Genomic DNA, 21,128 nt, shown 5'->3' on the forward strand with positions numbered 1-21,128 from the left:
ATCTGAGGTCTGAAGATGTAGGAACTGGGGTTGATCTGAGGTCTGAAGATGCTGGAACTGGGGTTGATCTGAGGTCTGAAGATGTAGGAATTGGGGTTGATCTGAGGTCTGAAGATGTAGGAACTGGGGTTGATCTGAGGTCTGAGGATGTAGGAACTGGGGTTGATCTGAGGTCTGAAGATGTAGGAATTGGGGTAGATCTGAGGTCTGAAGATGTAGGAACTGGGGTTGATCTGAGGTCTGAAGATGTAGGAATTGGGGTTGATCTGAGGTCTGAAGATGCTGGAACTGGGGTTGATCTGAGGTCTGAAGATGCTGGAATTGGGGTTGATCTGAGGTCTGAAGATGCTGGAATTGGGGTTGATCTGAGCTCTGAAGATGTAGGAACTGGGGTTGATCTGAGGTCTGAAGATGCTGGAACTGGGGTTGATTTGAGGTCTGAAGATGCAGGAACTGGGGTTGATCTGAGGTCTGCAAGTGTAGGAATTGGGGTAGATCTGAGGTCTGAAGATGCTGGAACTGGGGTTGATCTGAGGTCTGCAAGTGTAGGAATTGGGGTAGATCTGAGGTCTGAAGATGCTGGAACTGGGGTTGATCTGAGGTCTGAAGATGTAGGAATTGGGGTTGATCTGAGGTCTGAAGATGCTGGAACTGGGGTTGATTTGAGGTCTGAAGATGCTGGAACTGGGGTTGATCTGAGGTCTGAAGATGCTGGAACTGGGGTTGATCTGAGGTCTGAAGATGCTGGAATTGGGGTTGATCTGAGCTCTGAAGATGTAGGAACTGGGGTTGATCTGAGGTCTGAAGATGCTGGAACTGGGGTTGATCTGAGGTCTGAAGATGCTGGAACTGGGGTTGATCTGAGGTCTGAAGATGCTGGAACTGGGGTTGATCTGAGGTCTGAAGATGCTGGAACTGGGGTTGATCTGAGGTCTGAAGATGCTGGAACTGGGGTTGATCTGAGGTCTGAAGATGCTGGAATTGGGGTTGATCTGAGGTCTGAAGATGCTGGAATTGGGGTTGATCTGAGGTCTGAAGATGTAGGAATTGGGGTTGATCTGAGGTCTGAAGATGTAGGAACTGGGGTTGATCTGAGGTCTGAAGATGCTGGAATTGGGGTTGATCTGAGGTCTGAAGATGCTGGAATTGGGGTTGATCTGAGATCTGAAGATGTAGGAACTGGGGTTGATTTGAGGTCTGAAGATGCTGGAACTGGGGTTGATCTGAGATCTGAAGATGCTGGAACTGGGGTTGATCTGAGATCTGAAGATGCTGGAACTGGGGTTGATCTGAGGTCTGAAGATGCTGGAACTGGGGTTGATCTGAGGTCTGAAGATGCTGGAATTGGGGTTGATCTGAGGTCTGAAGATGCTGGAATTGGGGTTGATCTGAGGTCTGAAGATGTAGGAATTGGGGTTGATCTGAGGTCTGAAGATGTAGGAACTGGGGTTGATCTGAGGTCTGAAGATGCTGGAATTGGGGTTGATCTGAGGTCTGAAGATGCTGGAATTGGGGTTGATCTGAGATCTGAAGATGTAGGAACTGGGGTTGATTTGAGGTCTGAAGATGCTGGAACTGGGGTTGATCTGAGATCTGAAGATGCTGGAACTGGGGTTGATCTGAGATCTGAAGATGCTGGAACTGGGGTTGATCTGAGGTCTGAAGATGCTGGAACTGGGGTTGATCTGAAGTATGAAGGTATAGGAACTGGGGTTGATCTGAAGTATGAAGGTGTATGCATTGGGTTCAGGCCCACTGTTAGAAATTGTTGGGCCCCATACAGCCTACTTGAAGGGGCCTCCTCTTTGACCCTGTCCTAAACCCCACCCCTGGCCCCGCCTCAAAACACAATGCATTGTCTGCTCAGCGACGCATATGTGCAGCATGTGGATGGTAAAGCCCAGCTTTTTGCCGCCACACATATGGGTTTCTGGGGTGTAAAGGGGAGCGGTGAGGCAGTAAAAACACAGCTCAGCTGCTTAAGAGAATCAGAATTATGATACTCTCACAACACAGTAGGTGCTGTAAGGCATTGTCCCATGGCTGTTGGGTGCTGACTTTATGGCTGTACTGTGTGTTACTGCCTGAGCTTCCTTAAGGACGCGCTATGCGTAAAATGCATAGAAACTGAGCCGCGGATGTCATATCCGGCCAGTCGTCCACATCTCATCCGGTCCTTTGAAACTCAGGCCAGCTCTGGGAACACGAGCTGTGGTGTGAGTCATGTAATTATTTGAGCTGATTGTGTTGGTGCCCTACTGGCACCTGCATAACGTGAGTGCACTTTTATTATTTTTATCTTTTTTAATTTGAATAAATCATACTACACTATAAAATTCTCAGGGTTATCACGTTTACTCCAACTGAGTGAGTGAGAATTCATATCAATGACATCCAGAAGCAGGTTGGCATTTGGGCTTCTATGGAGAAGACCTGGAATCCCAAGCACATGATCTAAAACCCAAGGCTTGTTGGCTTGCAACCATTTGGTGAGTGTTCATTTCACCTGGGCACGTGGAGAAGCACCTTTTTAAATATACTGTAAAGAAATTATCATTTTATACTTGATTTTGCAAGATCACGGTGATTGGGGACTTTCCTTTTATTCAATATAGTTGGACTTTAAACCACATTTTTAGATGTGGTGAATCTACCAGCATCACTGGATATTGTGTATAATTTATACAGAAGGACTAGCACTGGTCCTACTTTTATTTTATTCTTTTCTCCAATATTTTTTTTTATTTCATATGATGGCGCCCTCTTGTTTTTTCATTAGATCACATCATTAAAACAGAAGCAACAGGCATGGGTCAGGCAATGGTCCTGCGAGGCTCCAAAATGTTGCTTCTGTTTGATGTGATCGCTGAATAAAAGCTTTGGACCCATTCTGGAGATCCATAGGGCGCTGGTGGCATTCTCTTGCTCTTGTTAACTTCAGTTCCAGTTTATTGCTGAAGCATCCCTAAACACCTACAGCCACTTTACAGGAACCTGTGCTTTGGAAATAATACCCTATATTACCCAAAGTATTGGGACGCCTCCCTTTACACGCACATGAACTTTAATGGCATCCCAGTCTTAGTCTGTAGGGTTCAATTCTGAGTTGGCCCACCCTTTGCAGCCATAACAGCTTCAACTCTTCTGGGAAGGCTGTCCACAAGGTTTAGGAGTGTGTCTATGGGAATGTTTGACCATTGTTCCAGAAGGAGAATTTGTGAGGTCAGGCACTGATGTTGGATGAGAAGGCCTGGCTCGCATTCTCCATTCTAATTCATCCCAAAGGTGTTCTAGCGAGTTGAGGTCAGGACTCTGCGCAGGCCAGTCAAGTTCCTCCACCCCATACTTGCTCATCCATGTCTTTATGGACCTTGCTTTGTACACTGGTCCAAATCATTTGGTGCGGGCTGGGCTTGGTTAGTTCACTTAGTTCCAGTGAAGGGAACTCTTAAGGTGTCAGCATACCAAGACATTTTGGACAATATAAACAACACCAAGATTAATGGGACTTTGTATGAGGTACATGAGAAACAGGCACCTCCATCCCTATTCTAGACAGTAAAGGGGAAGGGGGGGGGGGGGGGGAGTAAAAAGGCTTAACAAATGACAAATAACAAATAACAAGGGAATGGGATAATTGATCAAAAATGGAATGAGAAAAAAAATAATAAATATAGATATAACGGTAACATGTATAATTGCATTAGTAATGGCAGTTACATACATGTATATATAAATAATTGGATTCCTAAATGTACGTGGAGGGGGTATGGGTTGGGGGTATTGGGACTTTGTATGAGGCCATTGACACAAAACAGATAATGATTAGCACAACATGTTTATTATATAATTACATTGGTAATAGTAATACATGCATGTATATATAAAATATAGTTAATATATGTACATGGATACAGGACATTTCATATATATACATAATTGAATACTTTTAGCACATTCCAGTAGCCAGTAAGCCAATAAATACACCACGAATGGTGATATTACATATAGTGAAGTCATTGATGATGACAGGAGATGTAAGGTATATAAAAAATGTAGATATGATAGGATAAAAAACATAGCTACATTTTGAATAGCTTATCTTGAATAGCTCTACGTGTTTCATGATAACAAACCACTTCCTCAGGAGCATAAGCAGCGTTGTATCTATAAACAGATATAAGTACAGATGTAAACTTGTTGGTAAATAAAACATCAAAGAGCAAATCGCATGAGAGGACGGACATAACCAATCCTGTCTACTTACATAGAACTACTGTAACAGCAACACGCAGTATTGCCAGATCCGGGCCATTGGGATAGTCTTCTCCAGGAACTGTGGTAGTGGGATCCGCACAGGACCCGGGCACCTAAACAAGGTGTATGCACAAAGTGATGTCTCCATGGGATACTGAAGAGTAGGGATCAACCGATTATCGGCAAAGCCGATATATCGAGGGCCGATATGCACTTTTCCCGATCTATCGGGAATCGGCCCCTGAGGTTATCGATATTTCGGGAAAGTTCTGTACCGGAGTGATGCCTGCAGCTAGAGGCATCACCCTGGTACCGGCTTCTATAGCCGATGGTCGGCTGTCTTGTAATGACAACCAATGCGGCTGAGAAGCCGCTCGACTGTCATTACAAGGAGCGGGAGGGGACGTCCCCCCCCCCTCCCGCCACCTTCTGTGGCTCGCCCGGATCTCCTGTCCCACCGGAAGACCCGGGCATCCTACCTGCACGGCCACCCGAAGACCCAAACAAAGCCGCATTCGGTTCTGATTGGGTCTTCATTACATCACTTCCGGGTACTGTCTGGCGCCAGATTCAAAAAGATTACAGCATTCAAAACAGCCAAACTTGGCGTTATGAATGCTTTTAAGTGCAGAGGAGGGGTTTGGGGTCTTTTAGACCCCCAGATCCCTCCACAAGGAGTACCTGTCAAAAAATAAATAAAAAATGTTTTTTTAATGTACGAAAATATCGGTCAATATCGGCTGATACCGATATGCGATGACCAAAATATAGGTATCGGCAATGAAAAAATGATATCGGTCGATCACTAGTAAGGAGGCGTCACCACCAGGTGTCCAAAGATACTTAATGTAAGGATGAATAAAATTAGTAATTATATGTCCATGGAGAAAATAAAAACATTTTGGACAATGTCATCTACCGAACTTTGTGGGACCAGTGCACAAAGCAAGGGCCATAAAGACATGGAGTGGAGGAACTTGACTGGCCTGCCCTCGAACCAAAAGAACACTTTTGGGATGAATTAGAGTGGAGACTGTGAGCCAGGCCGTCTCTCCAACATCCGAGCCTGACCTCACAAATGCACTTCTGGAAGAACGGTCAAATATTCCCATAGACACACTCCTAAACCTTGTGGACAGCCTTCCCAGAAGAGTGGAAGCTGTTATATCTGCAAAGGGTGGGCCAACTCAATATTGAACCCTACGGACTCAGGGCTTTTTCACACAGGCGGACCGTTCAGATCCGCCTGTCCGTTTTTTTGGTGGATCTGATTGATCCCCCCATGCATCCCTATGGGGCATCGGATGTCAGCGGAGACATGTCCGCTGACATCCGATCCGTCAAATCTGGACGAATGGAAACCCTATTTTCCATCCGTCCAGCGGATTGGCTCGGATGGGATCAGATGAGAACGGACCGACGGTCCGTTCCCATCCGATTCCCCCATAGAGATGTATGGGGAACTGACAGCTGTATCTCCGCACACAGTATGGAGACACAGCTGTCATCCTCCTGCTCAGCGGGGGATCGGCGGATCGATCCCCCGCTGAGATAGACGGAGTCCGTCCTACGGGCGGATAGTGTGAAAGGGGCCTAAGACTGAATTTCTGAAAGAGAAGGTTTCTTCCGGAAATCCATAGTCTGCAGCTTGGCAATGTCCGTTTTTTTAAAATCTGCAATGTACTGTAGAACAAGAGCAGCACCACAACATCTAGAAGAAGTGGATTCATACATTGTGGTTTATTTATATCCCAGTTATGATTCAAAGTATGTTTTTTGCCCAGACGGCAGTAACTGCAAATCCAACTTTTTAACACTTTTTTTTTTTTTTTCTCTGCATGCCATAAGCTGATAACTGAGAAGGGAGTGTCATTTTTAATAAAAAATGTAATTTATTTTATTTTTTGTTCTTGGCAAATGTTCTAATGGTATAAAAAGTGGATTTATCAAGTCTTGTGCCTTGTTGCATTATTGCTCTTGACTATATATAGCAATGTGGAGAAAAACAGAAGAAATGACAGCTTGGCTGTGCAGACTGAAATAAACATTTATACGCTCTTTTTGCATCACTTTCAGCTGTTACTTTTTGCCCATCCGGCCTTAATCGATAAAGAGTACAAATTCTTAAAGCAAACAGCTAGATACACAGATAAAATACATATATGGAGGTTGTTGTATCTGCCAAAGGATTGGCGTGTCTGTCCATCCAGTTCCGAGATTACACAGACCTCCCACAGAGCAAGGCCCTATCTCGCAGGTCGGGAGACCTGAAATTTTTCTGCTGCAGATTTTCTCTTATGGCACTTTTCCACTGCAAGTACCGGCTCGGCCCTGCTTGGCCCTGTTTGGCTCGGTTTGGTTTCCACTGCATGGTACCGCATGGTACGGTGTTGGAACGGTTCGGTACGGTTTGCTTTTCAACTAAAGTAGTAAGTGGGTGGGATAACAACGATTCTCTGACCAATCAGTGGCTAGTAGTGACAAACAGTCAAGGCTGCATGCAAAGGATTGTGGGATATGGTACCGGTACGGCCCTCTTGGAACCACAACCGAGGCGGTACTGTTTAAAGGTGTTTTTCCACTGCATGGTACGGATAGGTTTGGCTCAGTTTGGCGCTTTTCCACTGCATGGTACGGGTTAGAACGGTTCGGTACGGTTTGGTACAGCGGCGCTTTTCCACTACATGGTACGGCGTCGGTACGGCTCACTTAAACAGTACCACCTCGGTTGGGGTTCCAAGCAGGCTGTACCTATACCATATCCCACAATCCTTTGCATGCATCATTGATTTGTCACTACTAGCCACTGATTGGTCAGAGAATCGTTGTAATCCCACCCACCTACTACTAAGTGCTACAACAGTGGAAAAGCAAACAAAGCCGAGTAGAGCCTATACAGTGCTGAAAGGTGCCGACTTGTACCACACAGTGGAAAAGCAAACTGAGCAGAGCTGGGCCAAGCAGTGCCGAGTGGAGCCGAGCCGGTACTTGCAGTGGAAAAGTGCCATAAGCGAGCCGTACTGTTCGGCTCCATGTAGTGGAAAAGCGCCGCCGTACCGTACCAAACCGTTCTAACACCGTACCATGCAGTGGAAAAGCGCAAAAGCGAGTCGAACTGTTCAGCGCCATTACTTGCTCCTTTCCACTAGAGTTGAGTGAAATGTAATTTTGTAACATTTTTGTAACATTTTGTAACAAAGTTAAAAAAAGAAGAAAAAAAGTAAATAATGTGATTATTGTGCTATGCATTGCGCATGGTGCAACACATGCAGGTGGTGTGAATGAGCCCTAGGAAAAAATGTATTTGCTGTCCGTGCTGTCTTGTTCTGGTGACAACCACAGAACCAAATTCCTGTGAGGGTATTAGAGGGAGAAAAATTGAAGAAAAGTCATCTCAAAGGGGGCCATTGACAGATCTAAAAGTTCTTTAGGTGTAGGGTAGAGTGATTATGGTCTCTGTACATGTTTGCTATATATATATATATATATATATATATATATATATATATATATATATATATATACAGTGTGTGTGTCTATATATATATATATATATATATATATATACACCAAAATATGTCTGTGGCTGCAGCAGATGGAGACTAGTTTCATTCTCAATGTCCTTTCATACAGAACACAGTAAGATCACGAAGCATGGTAAGCCACAGCTGAAACGTGGAATGTGGTAATGATGATAATGAAATAAAGAAATTAGCCCAATCTTCTACAAACACCAAAGGAAGTCAGCAGATCTTCTTTAGTCTGAGATAATTCGCAGTCGATCTTCAAAAAGCGTTAGAACTTCTGCTTTTTCTTCTTTTTTTTTTTGCTGGAACAACTGAGATTCAATATCGGTATTAAAAAATTTTTAATAAATCAGTTTGGTGATGTCTACAAAATTGGTCTGGGAATATCCAAGTTGATCATCAATGTAGCGCAGTCTCTATGACTGGTCCTGCTATCTTGTCCCAGTTTCTCTTTCCTAGCAGCATCCACACTTCTGGCTCAATAGGTAGTCTAGGTGTTGCCTTTTAAGGCCCTATTCACATCTATGCTTTTGAGCGTTTCAGCAGTACTTTTTGGTGTGCTTTCTGCGGTTTTTAACCATGTTTGTACTGCGATTTTGCTGCGAATTGCATTTTGCATGTTTATTTACATTCACTGTGTATAGCTGGTTGCTAAGGAGCGAGCCGGGAAGCCGGCCGCCGCGTCCTTAACAACCGATGAGTAATCAGCGGTCAGCAGGTCGCCGCTGACAGCTAAATGTAAAAAAATAATAAGCATGTAGCCTGGCAGGTCAGGAAAGGGAGGGGATGAGCGAGCGCCCCCCTCCTGAACCATACCAGACCACATGCCCTCAACATAGGGGGTTGCGGTGCTTGGGGGCAGAGGGGGCTCTGCCCCTCCCACCCCAAAGCATCTTGTCCCCATGTTGATGGGGACAAGGGCCTCTTCCCGACAACCCTGGGCTGTGGTTGTCGGGGTCTGCGGGTGGGGGGGCTTATCGGAATCTGGAAGCCCCCTTTAAAAAGGGGGCCACCAGATCCTGGCCCTCCCCCTATGTGAATGAGATGGGGGAACATCGTACCCCTACCCATTCACCAAAAAAGTTGTGTAGTGTGACAAAAGACTAAAGACAGTTTTTGACAAGTCCTTTGTTAAAAATGTCTTCCTACCCCGCTCTTCTTCTTTGTCCTCCGGTCTTCTCTTCCTCCTCCGTCTTCTTCTTCTTCTTCCTCCACTACTTCCCGGCCCGCTCCTGAGCAACCAGCTATACACAGTGAATGTAAAGCCAAAAATAAAAAAACACACAAATTGCAAAAGGCAAATCGCGGCAAAAAACCCAGCAGTACTTGTATTTTAGATGCAGGTCCATTGAAGTCCTTTTCCCGCAAAATGCAGCGTTTTTCATGTAATAAAGCCCCTGACAATTTCCAAAAATGAACTGATTTGAACTTGTTCCTTAGGAACCTATGTTAAAAAATGTAATGCAATTCTTCAAAAAGCATTAAAAAATGCATTCATGTGAAACGAGCCTAAAAGTTTATTGAGGTATAACTTAGATAGGGTACAAGGAGCTGTGGGATACTCCAGAATGTTGACCAGTAATAAGAGGATGCCCTTTTCTTCTGCAGCTTTTCCTTAGAAAAGTTACTTAGCAATAGAACTAAGAATGGGCAGCACTGGGAGACCATAAGCAATATTGCAGGCACGGTGAGCCTCAGGAGGTTAACAGCAGCATTCCCCCAGATCCTGCTCTCAGGTCTGTTCTCACAAGTCCTTAGGTACTTGGATGCCTCCCTCAGAGATTGTCAGACAGTTGCTTGGTGGACTTTCCAATCTGGATCGCAGGTTAAACCCCCCTTTCTTAGCTTGAAGTCTCTCTGAAAGTAGAGCCCTAGCCCAAGCTTAGCCTGGACCTTTCTGAGCACTTTATAAAAGTGTTGTGTTGCCTGTGCCTCGGACGGTGGTAGCCCTCCAGGCTGGGTGCTTATCTTACTGAACAAATACACCGGATGCTCAAGCCCCAGACTATTTGTGATCTGCAGCCAACTACTGGGCACACGTCCCCAAAGATTGTCTGAGAACCCATACATATTCAAGCTGCTCCTTTTACCTGCTCCACTCTTATGTTCTGGAGCTTTCTAGAAAGCAGGGAGAAGAACTAAAGCCTGTAGCCTGTGGGACCCTGATTAGTCCAGAGTAATCAGCAACTGCCCAATGATTGATTACAGAGGAGCACAAAGAGAACAAATTTGACCTGACTGCCTAGTACTGAATGGAGTGTGTTACATCAGTAAACAGATATCTGGTAGAACATTGATTAGGGGGCCTACAGGTAGAGCATTATAGGGGGGTGACTAGCAACAGTATCACTAAGCAGATATCTAGCTAGAAGATCACTTGGGAGAAATAGATAATCAATAAGGAGATGTCTGGTAGAACATCTCTTAGGGATTGTCCAGGTAGATGTCAGGGCTGGCTTCTGCTACTTATGGGCAGCTCTATTCTTTCAGTGCACAGAGGCTGCTCAGCTGTCAGTTAATTACCAGCCACTCATCATTTCCACAGTGGCTCACCTGGTTACCATTACCCTGCCCTATTAGTCCAGCCTACAGCTACCCCTTTTTGGCTATTTAATCAACTTGGCTCATTCTCTCCTTGCGTGGTCAACGATATCCAGTGTGTTCCTGTGTATGACCTGGCCTTGCTGACTTCTCTTCCGATACCTGTTCCTGCTTTGGGTCCTTACTATGCTGAATTCTGGCTTCTTGACTCAGGCTTATCTGATTACCTGCTCTGGTTTCCAAACCCTGGCTTCAGTTTTTGACTACATGTTATTTTTTATATTGCATTAAAGGTGTGATTTTAACTGCATTTTCCGTCTCCATCTGGTTTATGGTTCCTGACAGCAGAGTATTATATGCTCGATGTCCAGGTAACTAGTAAGATGTTAAGGTTGAAGATCAGTTTGGAGATGTACATGTAAAAACTGGTCTAGAAATATCCAAGTAGAACATTGATTACTGGGTGTCCAGGCAGATCATTATATGGAAGATATCCACATAAAATATTAGTAAGAAGATATCCAAGTATAAGATTAGTTTGGAGAAGATAATCAATAAGCAGATGCCCACTGCCCAGGCAGAAGTTAGACAGGAGATTCCAGGTGCTGTATCATAATAGGATGGCTAGATTGAAGATCATTCTGGAGCAGTAGACCATTAATAGGTAGTAGCTTGATGAAACATTATTTAGCGGTTATCCAGTTAGAGCACTAGATGGGAAAGGTTCAGATGTAAAATCAGTAAGGAAATGCACAAGTAGAACATTAGCTTGGAGAAGATAATAATGAGATGCCTGGTAGACCATTCATTAGGGGTGTCCAGATAGAGCAGAAGAAGATGGCAGATGCCAAGTGAAAAAATTAGTAAACGAATGACTAGGTAAAAGATCAGCCAGGTGAAGTAGACAATTATTTGGATGATGCCTGGTAGAACATTGCTTAGGGGTTAAAAAAGTAAAACCAGAGATGAGAGATGTCCAAGTATCAGTAAAAGGGAGATCTAGGTAGTAGATTAGTATGGAGAATATTGTGGATGCCTGGCAGAACATAGATTAAGCATGTCCAGGTAGAGGTTAGATAGGAGCTATCTGGGTACAATATCTGTAATAAGATGTTTATGTAGAAAATCAGTAAAAGAGAAGATCATCAATAAGGTGAAGCCTGATGGAACATAGATTATGGATGTCCATGTAAAGTTTATATAGTGGATGTCCAGATACAATATCTGCTGATATATAGATGTCTAGGTAGAAGATAAATTGAAGAGGTAGACCATTAGTAAGGAGATGCCTGCTTGAACATCGATTAGGAGTTGCCCCAGTAGTAGGTAGAGATGTTTAGGCCGTCAGACATAATCTACGGTATGGGTCAGTGTCCTTGTCTTCCCATTACTTTGGTTTTGCTTTTGATTTTAGTTCACAAGTTTGCTCTTAAGTATAAAAATGTTAGAAAACTGTCTTTATTGATTACATGATCGCTTCATGATGTCTAACAAGATCCTTTTGCAATCCACAGATATGTGATGTCTTTATCTTAGTCGTCCTCTGAATTCTCGGTGCCAGGATGTCGCTGGACCCTATAAGCCGATCACGGGGAGGAACCTTTATGAGGTCCGATGGGCCCACAGAGCTTCCGCTCGATGGAGAGATTAGTAAAGAAGAAATGCGCATCCTTAAGGTCTGTTTTCATAGCAACAGCAATAACCTGATGAAGAACTTCAAGCTAGTCAAGTGCAGCATTTATACAGATATTCGGGTGAGTAATCATCCGGGGGTTACATGGGGATGATGTTTGATGGGATCAAGCCACCCAAAACTGTTTTATTTTCGGTTAGTGATGTATGATGTCCACTAAATTACCCGTATAATTTCCAGCAGTGTTATCTCTATGGTGTTAATCTTACTAGGGTGTCTCACTTCTCCTGATGCATTCTCTGATATAATAATTTGGGTTAGAACCTCAACTTTTTGTTGCTGTCTGTGTGTTCATATTGGCTATTTCTCCTCATTGTCCGTATATGTAACGATTGTCAAGACAAGAACAGGAAGTGAGAGAAAATCTGACTTCTCTTTTTGGCATGCGTCAGACAGAACAGGAAGGGCATTTGACAGGTTTCAGACAGGCCATGAGATTGGGACACTACCCCCACCTCCGACAGGAAACTTAATGAAAATATTTGGAAATTGAAAAATCAGCTGCCTTTTTAAAATGGTCTAGGTACTTACATTGGGGTTATAAATTAATTAACAACGTATAAAAAATATACAACCTATCAACTTTAAAACTCAAGCCCAACAAACCATCAACCACTAAATAATGAAGGTTGACCTTCTGTGGCAAATAGGAGATCTGCCTCCTCCTGTTACAGGCTGACAATGCCAAGCCACAGCCTTACAAATACACAGCAGCATTGAGAGTCTCTTCATGAATGCTCTGCTGGTTGGCCATTCATTGGCCTCCCATGCAGGAGGCATGCACTGACTTGAAAATCACCCCAGTGACCAACAGAGGGAGCTCACACGACAGACTGACAATGGTATTGCTAACCTAACCACTTGCCGCCTGCCCGCCACAGATATACTGCGGCAGGCTGGCTTGGCTGCGCGAATCGCTGTACCCATATGTCGCTCCTCGAAAAACAAGCATGGGTCCGGCGGCCGCGATTGCTGCCTAGGCACCCGAGATCGCTCCCTTGGAAGACAGAATGGGCGGTCTGCCATTGTAAACATGGCAGACAGTTGTTCTGTCAGTTATCATTACAGGGCTCCTGTGTTTCTCCTATTTAGGAACACAGGTCCCTGTATTGATCCAATAAACCCATCTCCCTCACAGTTAGGAAACACCAACTAGGCTCACATTTAACCCTTTGATTGCCCCTGGGCTAACCCCTTCCCTGCTAGTGCCATTATTACAGTAACAGTGCATATTTATAGCACTGATTACTGTAGTAATGTCACTGGTACCCCCAAAAGTGTCAAAAATGTCAGTTAGGGGTCCGATCTGTCCGCCGCAATGTTGCAGTCCCGCTAAAAATTGCTGATTGCCGCCATTACTAGTAAAAAAAATAAGTAAAAATGACAAATTTTTCCCCTAGTTTGTAGACGCGATAACTTTTGCGCAAACCGATCAAAATACGCTTATTGGGATTTTTTTTTACCAAAAATATGTAGCAGAATATAAATTGGCCTAAAATGATAAAAAAAAAAATAGATTTTAAAATTTTTTGGGGGGAATGATATATAGCAGAATGTGAAAAATATTATTATTTTTATTTTTTTTTTCAGAATTGTTGCTCTTTTTTTGTTTATAGCGCAAAAAATAAAAATCGCACAGGTGATCAAATACCACCAAAAGCTCTATTTGTGGGAAAAAAAAGGATGTCAATTTTAATTGGGTACAGCATCGAATGACAGCGCAATTGTCTGGTAAAATAGCGCAGTGCCAAATTGCAAAATAGGGCCTGGTCATTAACCACTTGCCGACTGGCGCACGACTATTTACTGCAGCAGTCTGGCTCTCCTGGGCAAACCGGCGTAGGGCTACGTCGCTCGCCCAGAAGACTCTAGGGGGCGAGCGCACGCCGCCAGAGGCGCGCTCCCGCCCCCGCTCTTTCCCTGACATCCCCGCGCGAGTGACCAGCGGCTCTGATGTCCGCCGGCCACTCGTGATCTCCCACTGCAGAGGGAGAAAGGCAGGCGGCTGATGTAAACAAAGCCGCCTGTCATTCTCCCTGGTGTAACTGCAGAGACTACACGATCCTGCTATGTAGGATCGTATGTCTCTGTGGTTACATCACAAGCCATGCCCCCCACAGTAAGAATCACGCCCCTAGGGATACATTTAACCCACTGATCACCAATAAAGTTAACCCCTTCCCTGCCAGTGTTATTATTACAGTAACAGTGCATATTTATAGCACTGATTACTGTAGTAATGTCACTGGTACCCCCAAAAGTGTCAAAAATGTCAGTCAAGGGTCTGATCTGTCCGCCACAATGTCGCAGTCCCGCAAAAAAAAAAAATCGCAGATCGCCGCCATTACTAGTTAAAAAAAAAAAACAATAAAAATGACATAAATGTTTCCCATAGTTAGTAAACGCAATAACTTTTGCGCAAACCAATCAAAAACGCTTATTGCGATTTTTTTTTTTTTTTTTTTACCAAAAATATGTAGCAGAAAACAAATTGGCTTAAAATGTAAAAAAATTTGATTTTTAAATTTTTTTTTGGGGGGGGGGGGGGGGGAATTTCATATAAAAAATGTGAAAAATATTGTTATTTTTTCAAAATTGTCGCTCTTTTTTTATTTATAGCGCAAAAAGTAAAAATCGCACAGGTGATCAAATACCACCAAAAGAAAGCTCTGTTTGTGGGAAAAAAAGGTCATCAATTTCATTTGGGTACAGCGCCGCACGACCGCGCAATTGTCCGTTAAATTCACACAGTGCCAAATCGCAAAATAGGGCCTGGTCTTTGAGCAGCCAAATCCTCCGGGGCTTAAGTGGTTAAGGGGGTAAAACCTTCCCGTCCCTAAGTGGTTAAAGGCTGTGGTTTATCGTTGACAGCCTGCAGTAAGAAGTGCTGTTACTTGCAGGAACTCCAGGAAAGAAAATTTTCAACAGATTCACCTAAAAAATTGTTTAACAAAACTGTATACAGTGAGGCATAAGTTCAAACACGCAGTAAAAATGGATTTTGGGTTTTTATAAACCTTAATGGTGCGGAGTGGATGGAAGTGTGTACCGAAGTCTGGAAGAATAGGTGTGGCCCATTGTGAGCCCATTTGCTTTTTTGCTGTGCATTATGTCCTACATTAACGTGTGTTGCATTAGGGCAGTCCTTTCAAAAACATTGGGTTGCCAGCACATCCCATGATGCCTTAAATTGCACATTGCTTTTTTTTTTTTTTTTTTTTTTTTTTTTTAATGCATTGCACCATCCTACAATGCAGGTGCATTGCCTTTGTGTGCTGGTGTGCCATTTAAAATACATGCAGCAACGCAGAAGCAACATGCAGTAATTTAGAAGTGTGAATGGGCCCTAAAAGGATTAAAGGCAAGTGAGCATGGGAGGTTGGATGAGCCCAATGAGATTGAGAGCTCAGTTTTTACAACATAAACGCTTTGAAGTTGAACTCTGCTCTCAAAAGTGACAGTCTATTGCCTGCAATGACATTTTTTAATTTTCAAATTCATTTAACTGAATGCTGCAACTGCAAGTGTGGTCCCAGACAGGCCCCCAACTCTTTGAGACACCGTATATTGCTTGCAATGATATTTTCCCACCATTCATGGAATGGATGGTGTTATTTGCATTAGCAGTTGACCTAATGGTGCTGAGAACACACAGTAGCGTTTTTAGAGTAATGTTCCTTTCTATGTAGGTGCTCCAGCCAAGTGACCATTTTTTAAATTAATTTAACTCAGTGGTTCTCAACCTTCCTAATGCCGCAACCCTTTAATACAGTTCTTCATGTTGTGGTGACACCTAACCATTATTTTCGTTGCTACTTCATAACTGTAATTTTGCTACTGTTATGTATCGTAATGTAAATATCTGATATGCAGGATGTATTTTTATTGCAGGGGCTGTGTGCATGGTGCAGGAGATGCAGGGGCTGTGGGCATGGTGCAGGAGATGCAGAGGCTGCAGGCATGATGCAGGAAATGCAGGGGCAGCGGGCATGGTGCAGGAGATGCCGGGGCTGTGGTTATGGTGCTGGAGATGCAGGGGCTGCTGTCATGGTGCAGGAGATGCAGGGGCCATGGGCATGGTACAGGAGATGCACGGGCTGCGGGCATTGTACAGAAGATGCAAGGGCTGCGGGCATGGTGCAGGAGATGCAGAGGCTGCGGACATGATGCAGGGGCCATGGGCATGGTGCAGGAGATGCAGGGGCAGCGGGCATGGTGTAGGAGATGCAGGGCTGTGGGCATGATGCAGGAGATGCAGGGGCTGTGGGCATGGTGAAGGAGATGCAGGGGCCGCGGGCATGGTGCAGGAGATGCAGGGGTCACAGGCATGGTGCAGGAGATGCAGGGGCTGCGGGCATGGTACAGGAGATGCAGGGGCTGCGGGCATGGTACAGGAGATGCAGGGGCTGCGGGCATGGTACAGGAGATGCAGGGGCTGCGGGCATGGTACAGGAGATTCAGGGGCTGCAGGCATGGTACAGGGGCTTTGGGCATGATGCAGGGGCCACGGGCATAGTGCAGGAGATTTAGGGGCCGCGGGCATGGTGCAGGAGATGCAGGGGCTGCGGGCATGGTGTAGGAGATGCAGGGGTGCGGGCATGATGCAGGGCTGCTGGCATGGTACATGCAGAGCTGTGGGCATTGTACAGGAGAGGCAGTGCTGCGGGCATAGTACAGGAGATGCAGGGGCTGTGGAGGGGTTTCACTTACCATTTGGTGAGGCGCCTTGGCTTTGCATTTAAAAATGGCGCCGCCCAGTGCCAACACATCACTGCGCATGCGCTGTCTGCCTGAGAATAGCCGAGCGTGTACGGGCTTTCCCAAGCGGCGGCGGCGCATGCGCAGTGTACCTGTCAGGCCGGCTGCGACCATTTTTCTTTCCGGTGCGTTCCCTGCCTAAGACCATCGGAAATATGTGTTTCTCTGTCGCTCATTGACAGACGTAGTCCTCTTTGATTCACATCAATTGGGTTATGTTGTCTCCGCAGGAGTAGGACTAGGCAGAAAGAAAAAACGTTCTGGCTCCACCCTAGGGGCAGTCCCAGAGGGTATATCCTCCCTCTCTCTGCTACAGGAAATCTGTTTTTTTCTGTCTAGTCAGGAGTAAGGACCTAAGTTCCTTGCTGGGATCTCTGGTCCTGGCAAGATTTTTTTTTTAGAAAAAATATTTTTTTAGGTAGTTTTTCCAGTGTTTTTTCCTGTGAGATCTTCAAGCAAATTACGCCGGATCTGGGCGACACTTGTGGTCACCCCAGCCGGCCTACGAGCGCGCGCAGACCATTGCATCGCGCTTGGTCGGCCGCGACACATTCAAGTAAGTATGCGGGGCCGGGCGACGGGCTGAATGTTGAGATCCAGTGGTCACCCCGGTTCTGCCTACGAGCGCGTGCAGACCAGAGCTCCGCGCTGGGTCGGCCGCGACAGAGTCCCATTGGAGGGACTGACCTTGCGAGTTAACAGTCTCGCTTGGACGCCAGGAACCAGAGAGTCGAGGCGTCCAGAGTGGTCAACAACCCCCCACCCCGGTGGAGAGGGTATTGTGAAGAGAGGGTGCCTGTCGGTTCGGATTCACTTTTTGTGGTCCCGGATGGACCCAAAAAGGGGTTGCCTGCATCTGCTGCGACTATTTCCAAATGGATCAGACAGACGGTGGTACAGGCTTATTCTATTAAGGGTCGGGAGCCCCCGTTCCCTGTTAAGGCGCACTCCACTCGGGCACTTAGTGCGTCATGGGCCTTTCGCCATCAGGCGTCAGTGGTCCAGGTGTGCAAGGCGGCTACCTGGTCGTCGGCGCATACCTTTACAAAACATTATAAAGTTGATGTAATGGCATCGTCGGATGCCTCGTTTGGCCGCAAGGTTTTGCAGGCCGCAATTTGAGGAGACCAGTGGTCTACCTCGAGGGGTTTTTTTTTTCCGTTGGAAATTTTTATTTGAGTCTCATTCTTTGTTTATAATGAGCCTTTAAAACTTCTAGTTGGCACCGGTTGGGCCTTCTAGATTGGATTTTGATTTCTGTCAATCCCACCCCTCATTTGTGGCACTGCTTCTGGATGTCCCAATTGATGTGAATCAAAGAGGACTACGTCTGTCAATGAGCGACAGAGAAAATCGGATTTTTGTAAGATCTTACCGTAAAATCCTTTTCTCTTAGCTCATTGACAGATGTAGTACCCGCCCCTCTATCATTGAGTTGGGTTGGGTTAAATTCTCTGTTACTGCTTTACAACAGAACTGATTTCCTGTAGCAGAGAGAGGGAGGATATACCCTCTGGGACTGCCCCTAGGGTGGAGCCAGAATGTTTTTTCTTTCTGCCTAGTCCTACTCCTGCGGAGACAACATAACCCAATTGATGTGAATCAAAGAGGACTACGTCTGTCAATGAGCTAAGAGAAAAGGATTTTACGGTAAGATCTTACAAAAATCAGATTTTTCCGATGGTCTTAGGTGACCCCCTGCGAAAGGGTAATTCGACCCCCAAAGGGGTCACGACCCACAGGTTGAGGACCGCTGATTTAACTGAATGCTGCAAGTGTGGTCCCGGTCCTCCCGGACAAGCCCCTAACTCTTTGAGAGACAATATATTGCTTACAATGATATTTTCCCACCATTCATGGAATGGATAGTGTTATTTGCATCAGCAGCTGAGCTAACGGTGTTGAGATTGTACAATGGCTTTTTAAGAGTAATGTTCCTTTCTATATAGGTGTTCCAGTCAAGTGACTACTGTTCAAATTCATTTAAAGTGGAGTTTCACCCAAAAGTGGAACTTCCACTGATCTGCTTCCTTCCCCCCTCTGGTGCCACATTTAGCACCTTTCAGGGGGGAGGGTGAAACAGGTAACTGTTTTTACTTTTGTTTGTTCACTTCCGGGAGACAGCGGTGCAACACTATCCCTTGGAAGTTTCAATAAGAAAGCGCAACGTGCTTCACTAATGCGCAGTAGGGAACGGACTGTGAAGCCTAAAGGCTTCACTGCCTGCTTCCCTTAGTTAGAATGAATGGCAGCAGCACCCGGCAGCCTATCAAAAAATCGGCTGGGGTGTTGACATCGTGGGCTCCCTGAACAGATAAGTGTCTATATATTAAAAGTCAGCAGCTACAGTATTTGTAGCTGCTAACTTTTAATTTCTTTTCCCCCAGCTGGAACACAGCTTTAACTGAATGTTGCAAGTGTGGTCCCGGACAAGCCCCCAACTCTTTGAGAGACAATACAATGCTTGCAATGTTATTTTCCCACCATTCGTGGAATGGATAGTGTTATTTGCATTATCAGCTGATCTCATGGTGCTGAGAATACACAGTAGCATTTTTAGAGTAATGTTCCTTTCTATATAGGTATTCCATCCAAGTAACCACTTTCAAATTCATTTAAAGCGGAGTTACAACTAAAAGTGGAACTTCCGCTGATCTGTCTACTCCTCCACCCCCCCCCCCCCTCCGGTGCCACATTTGGCACCTTTCAGGGGTGAGGGGGTACCCTTCCCCACTTCTGGGTGACAGCTCTGCGACGCTGTCCCTCGGAAGTTCAGCCCCCTCCTCCTTCAACCACCACCGGGCTGTCCCTTGGAAGTTCAGCCCTCTCCACCTTCCCCCACCACCAGAATGTCGGCGGCAGCGGCTGGCAGCTGATCTGAAAATCCACTGGGGTGCTGACATTGTGGGCTTCCTGGACAGGTAAGTGTCTATAACTTAAAAGTCAGCAGCTACAGTATTTGTAGCTGCTGACTTTTATTTATTTTTTTCCGCAGCTGGAACACTGCTTTAACTGAATGCTGCAAGTGTGGTCCCGGACAAGCCCCCAACTCTTTGAGAGACAATATATTGCCTGCAATGATTTTTTTCTCACCATTCGTGGAATGGATAGTGTTATTTGCATTAGCAGCTGAGCTAATGGTGCAGAGAATACACAGTAGCTTTTTTAGAGCAATAATCTATTCTTTTCTATATAGGTGTTCCACCCAAGTGACCACTTTTCAAATTAATTTACCTGAAAGCTGAATGTGTGGTCCCAGACAAACCCCAAAGTCTGAGAGACAATATATTGCGTGCAAGTATATTTTCACACCGTTCATGGAATGGATAGTGTTATTTGCATGAGCAGCTGAGCTAACAGTGTTGAGATTATACAGTTGCTTTCTACATAGGTGTTCCATTCAAGTGACCACTTTTCAAGTTCATTTAAAGCGGAGATCCACATAAAAGTGGAACTCCCACTGATTTGCCTTCTCCCCCCCCCCTCCGGTGCCACATTTGGCACCTTTCAGTGGTAACGGGGAAACGGATACCTGTTTTTGACAGGTACCCTTCCCCACTTCCAGGCTACAGCCCTGTGACGCTGTCCCTTTGAAGTTCAGCCTCCTCCTCCTTCCCCCACCACCGGGCTGTCCCTTGGAAGTTCAACCCCCTCCTCCCCCCCCCCCCCCACAGCCGGGCCAATAAGAAAGCGCAGCGTGCTTCACACATGCGCAGTAGGGAACTGACTGTGAAGCTGAAAGGCTTCACTGCCGACTTCCCTTAGAAAGAATGGTGGCGGCAGCCCACCATTCCCACCATTCATGGAATGGATAGTATTATTTGCATTAGCAACTGAGCTAATGGTGCTGAGAATACACAATAGCGTTTTCAGAGTAACGTTTCTTTCTATATAGGTGTCCAAGCCAAGTGACCACTTTTCAAATTCATTTAACTGAATGCTGCAAGTGTTTTCCCGGACAAGCCCCCAACTCTTCGAAAGACATCATATTGCTTGCAATGATATTTTCCCACCGTTCATGGAATGGATAGTGTTATTTGCATTAGCAGCTGAGCTAATGGTGCAGAGAATAAACAGTAGCTTTTTTAGAGTAATGTTCCTTTCTATATAGGTGTTCCAGCCAAGTGACTACTTTTCAAATTCATTTAACTGAATGCTGCAAGTGTGGTCCCGGACAAGCCCCCAACTCTTCGAGAGACAGTACATTTTTTGTAATAATATTTTCCCACCAGTAGCTTTTTTAGAGTAATGTTCCTTTCTATGTAGGTTTTCCAGCCAAGTGACTACTTTTCAAATTCATTTAACTGAATGTTGCAAGTGTGGTCCCGGACAAGCCCCCAACTCTTCGAGAG

General features: G+C 45.2%; 1 protein-coding gene across 3 annotated transcripts in view; it reads left to right on the plus strand.

Moving 5' to 3' along the window:
- Positions 1–21,128, plus strand: part of PTK2B (protein tyrosine kinase 2 beta) — a 259,908-nt gene that overhangs the window by 122,935 nt on the left and 115,845 nt on the right. For all 3 annotated transcript variants that reach the window (XM_082251132.1, XM_082251130.1, XM_082251131.1), the window contains exon 2: positions 11,840–12,079. In XM_082251132.1, coding sequence (XP_082107258.1) covers positions 11,888–12,079 — 192 coding nt within the window. In that variant the 5' untranslated portion in view covers positions 11,840–11,887. The remainder of the gene's footprint in view (positions 1–11,839; positions 12,080–21,128) is intronic.

The sequence above is a fragment of the Pelophylax lessonae genome (genome assembly GCF_965119305.1).
Source record: "Pelophylax lessonae genome assembly, chromosome: 3".
Lineage (NCBI taxonomy): Eukaryota > Metazoa > Chordata > Amphibia > Anura > Ranidae > Pelophylax > Pelophylax lessonae.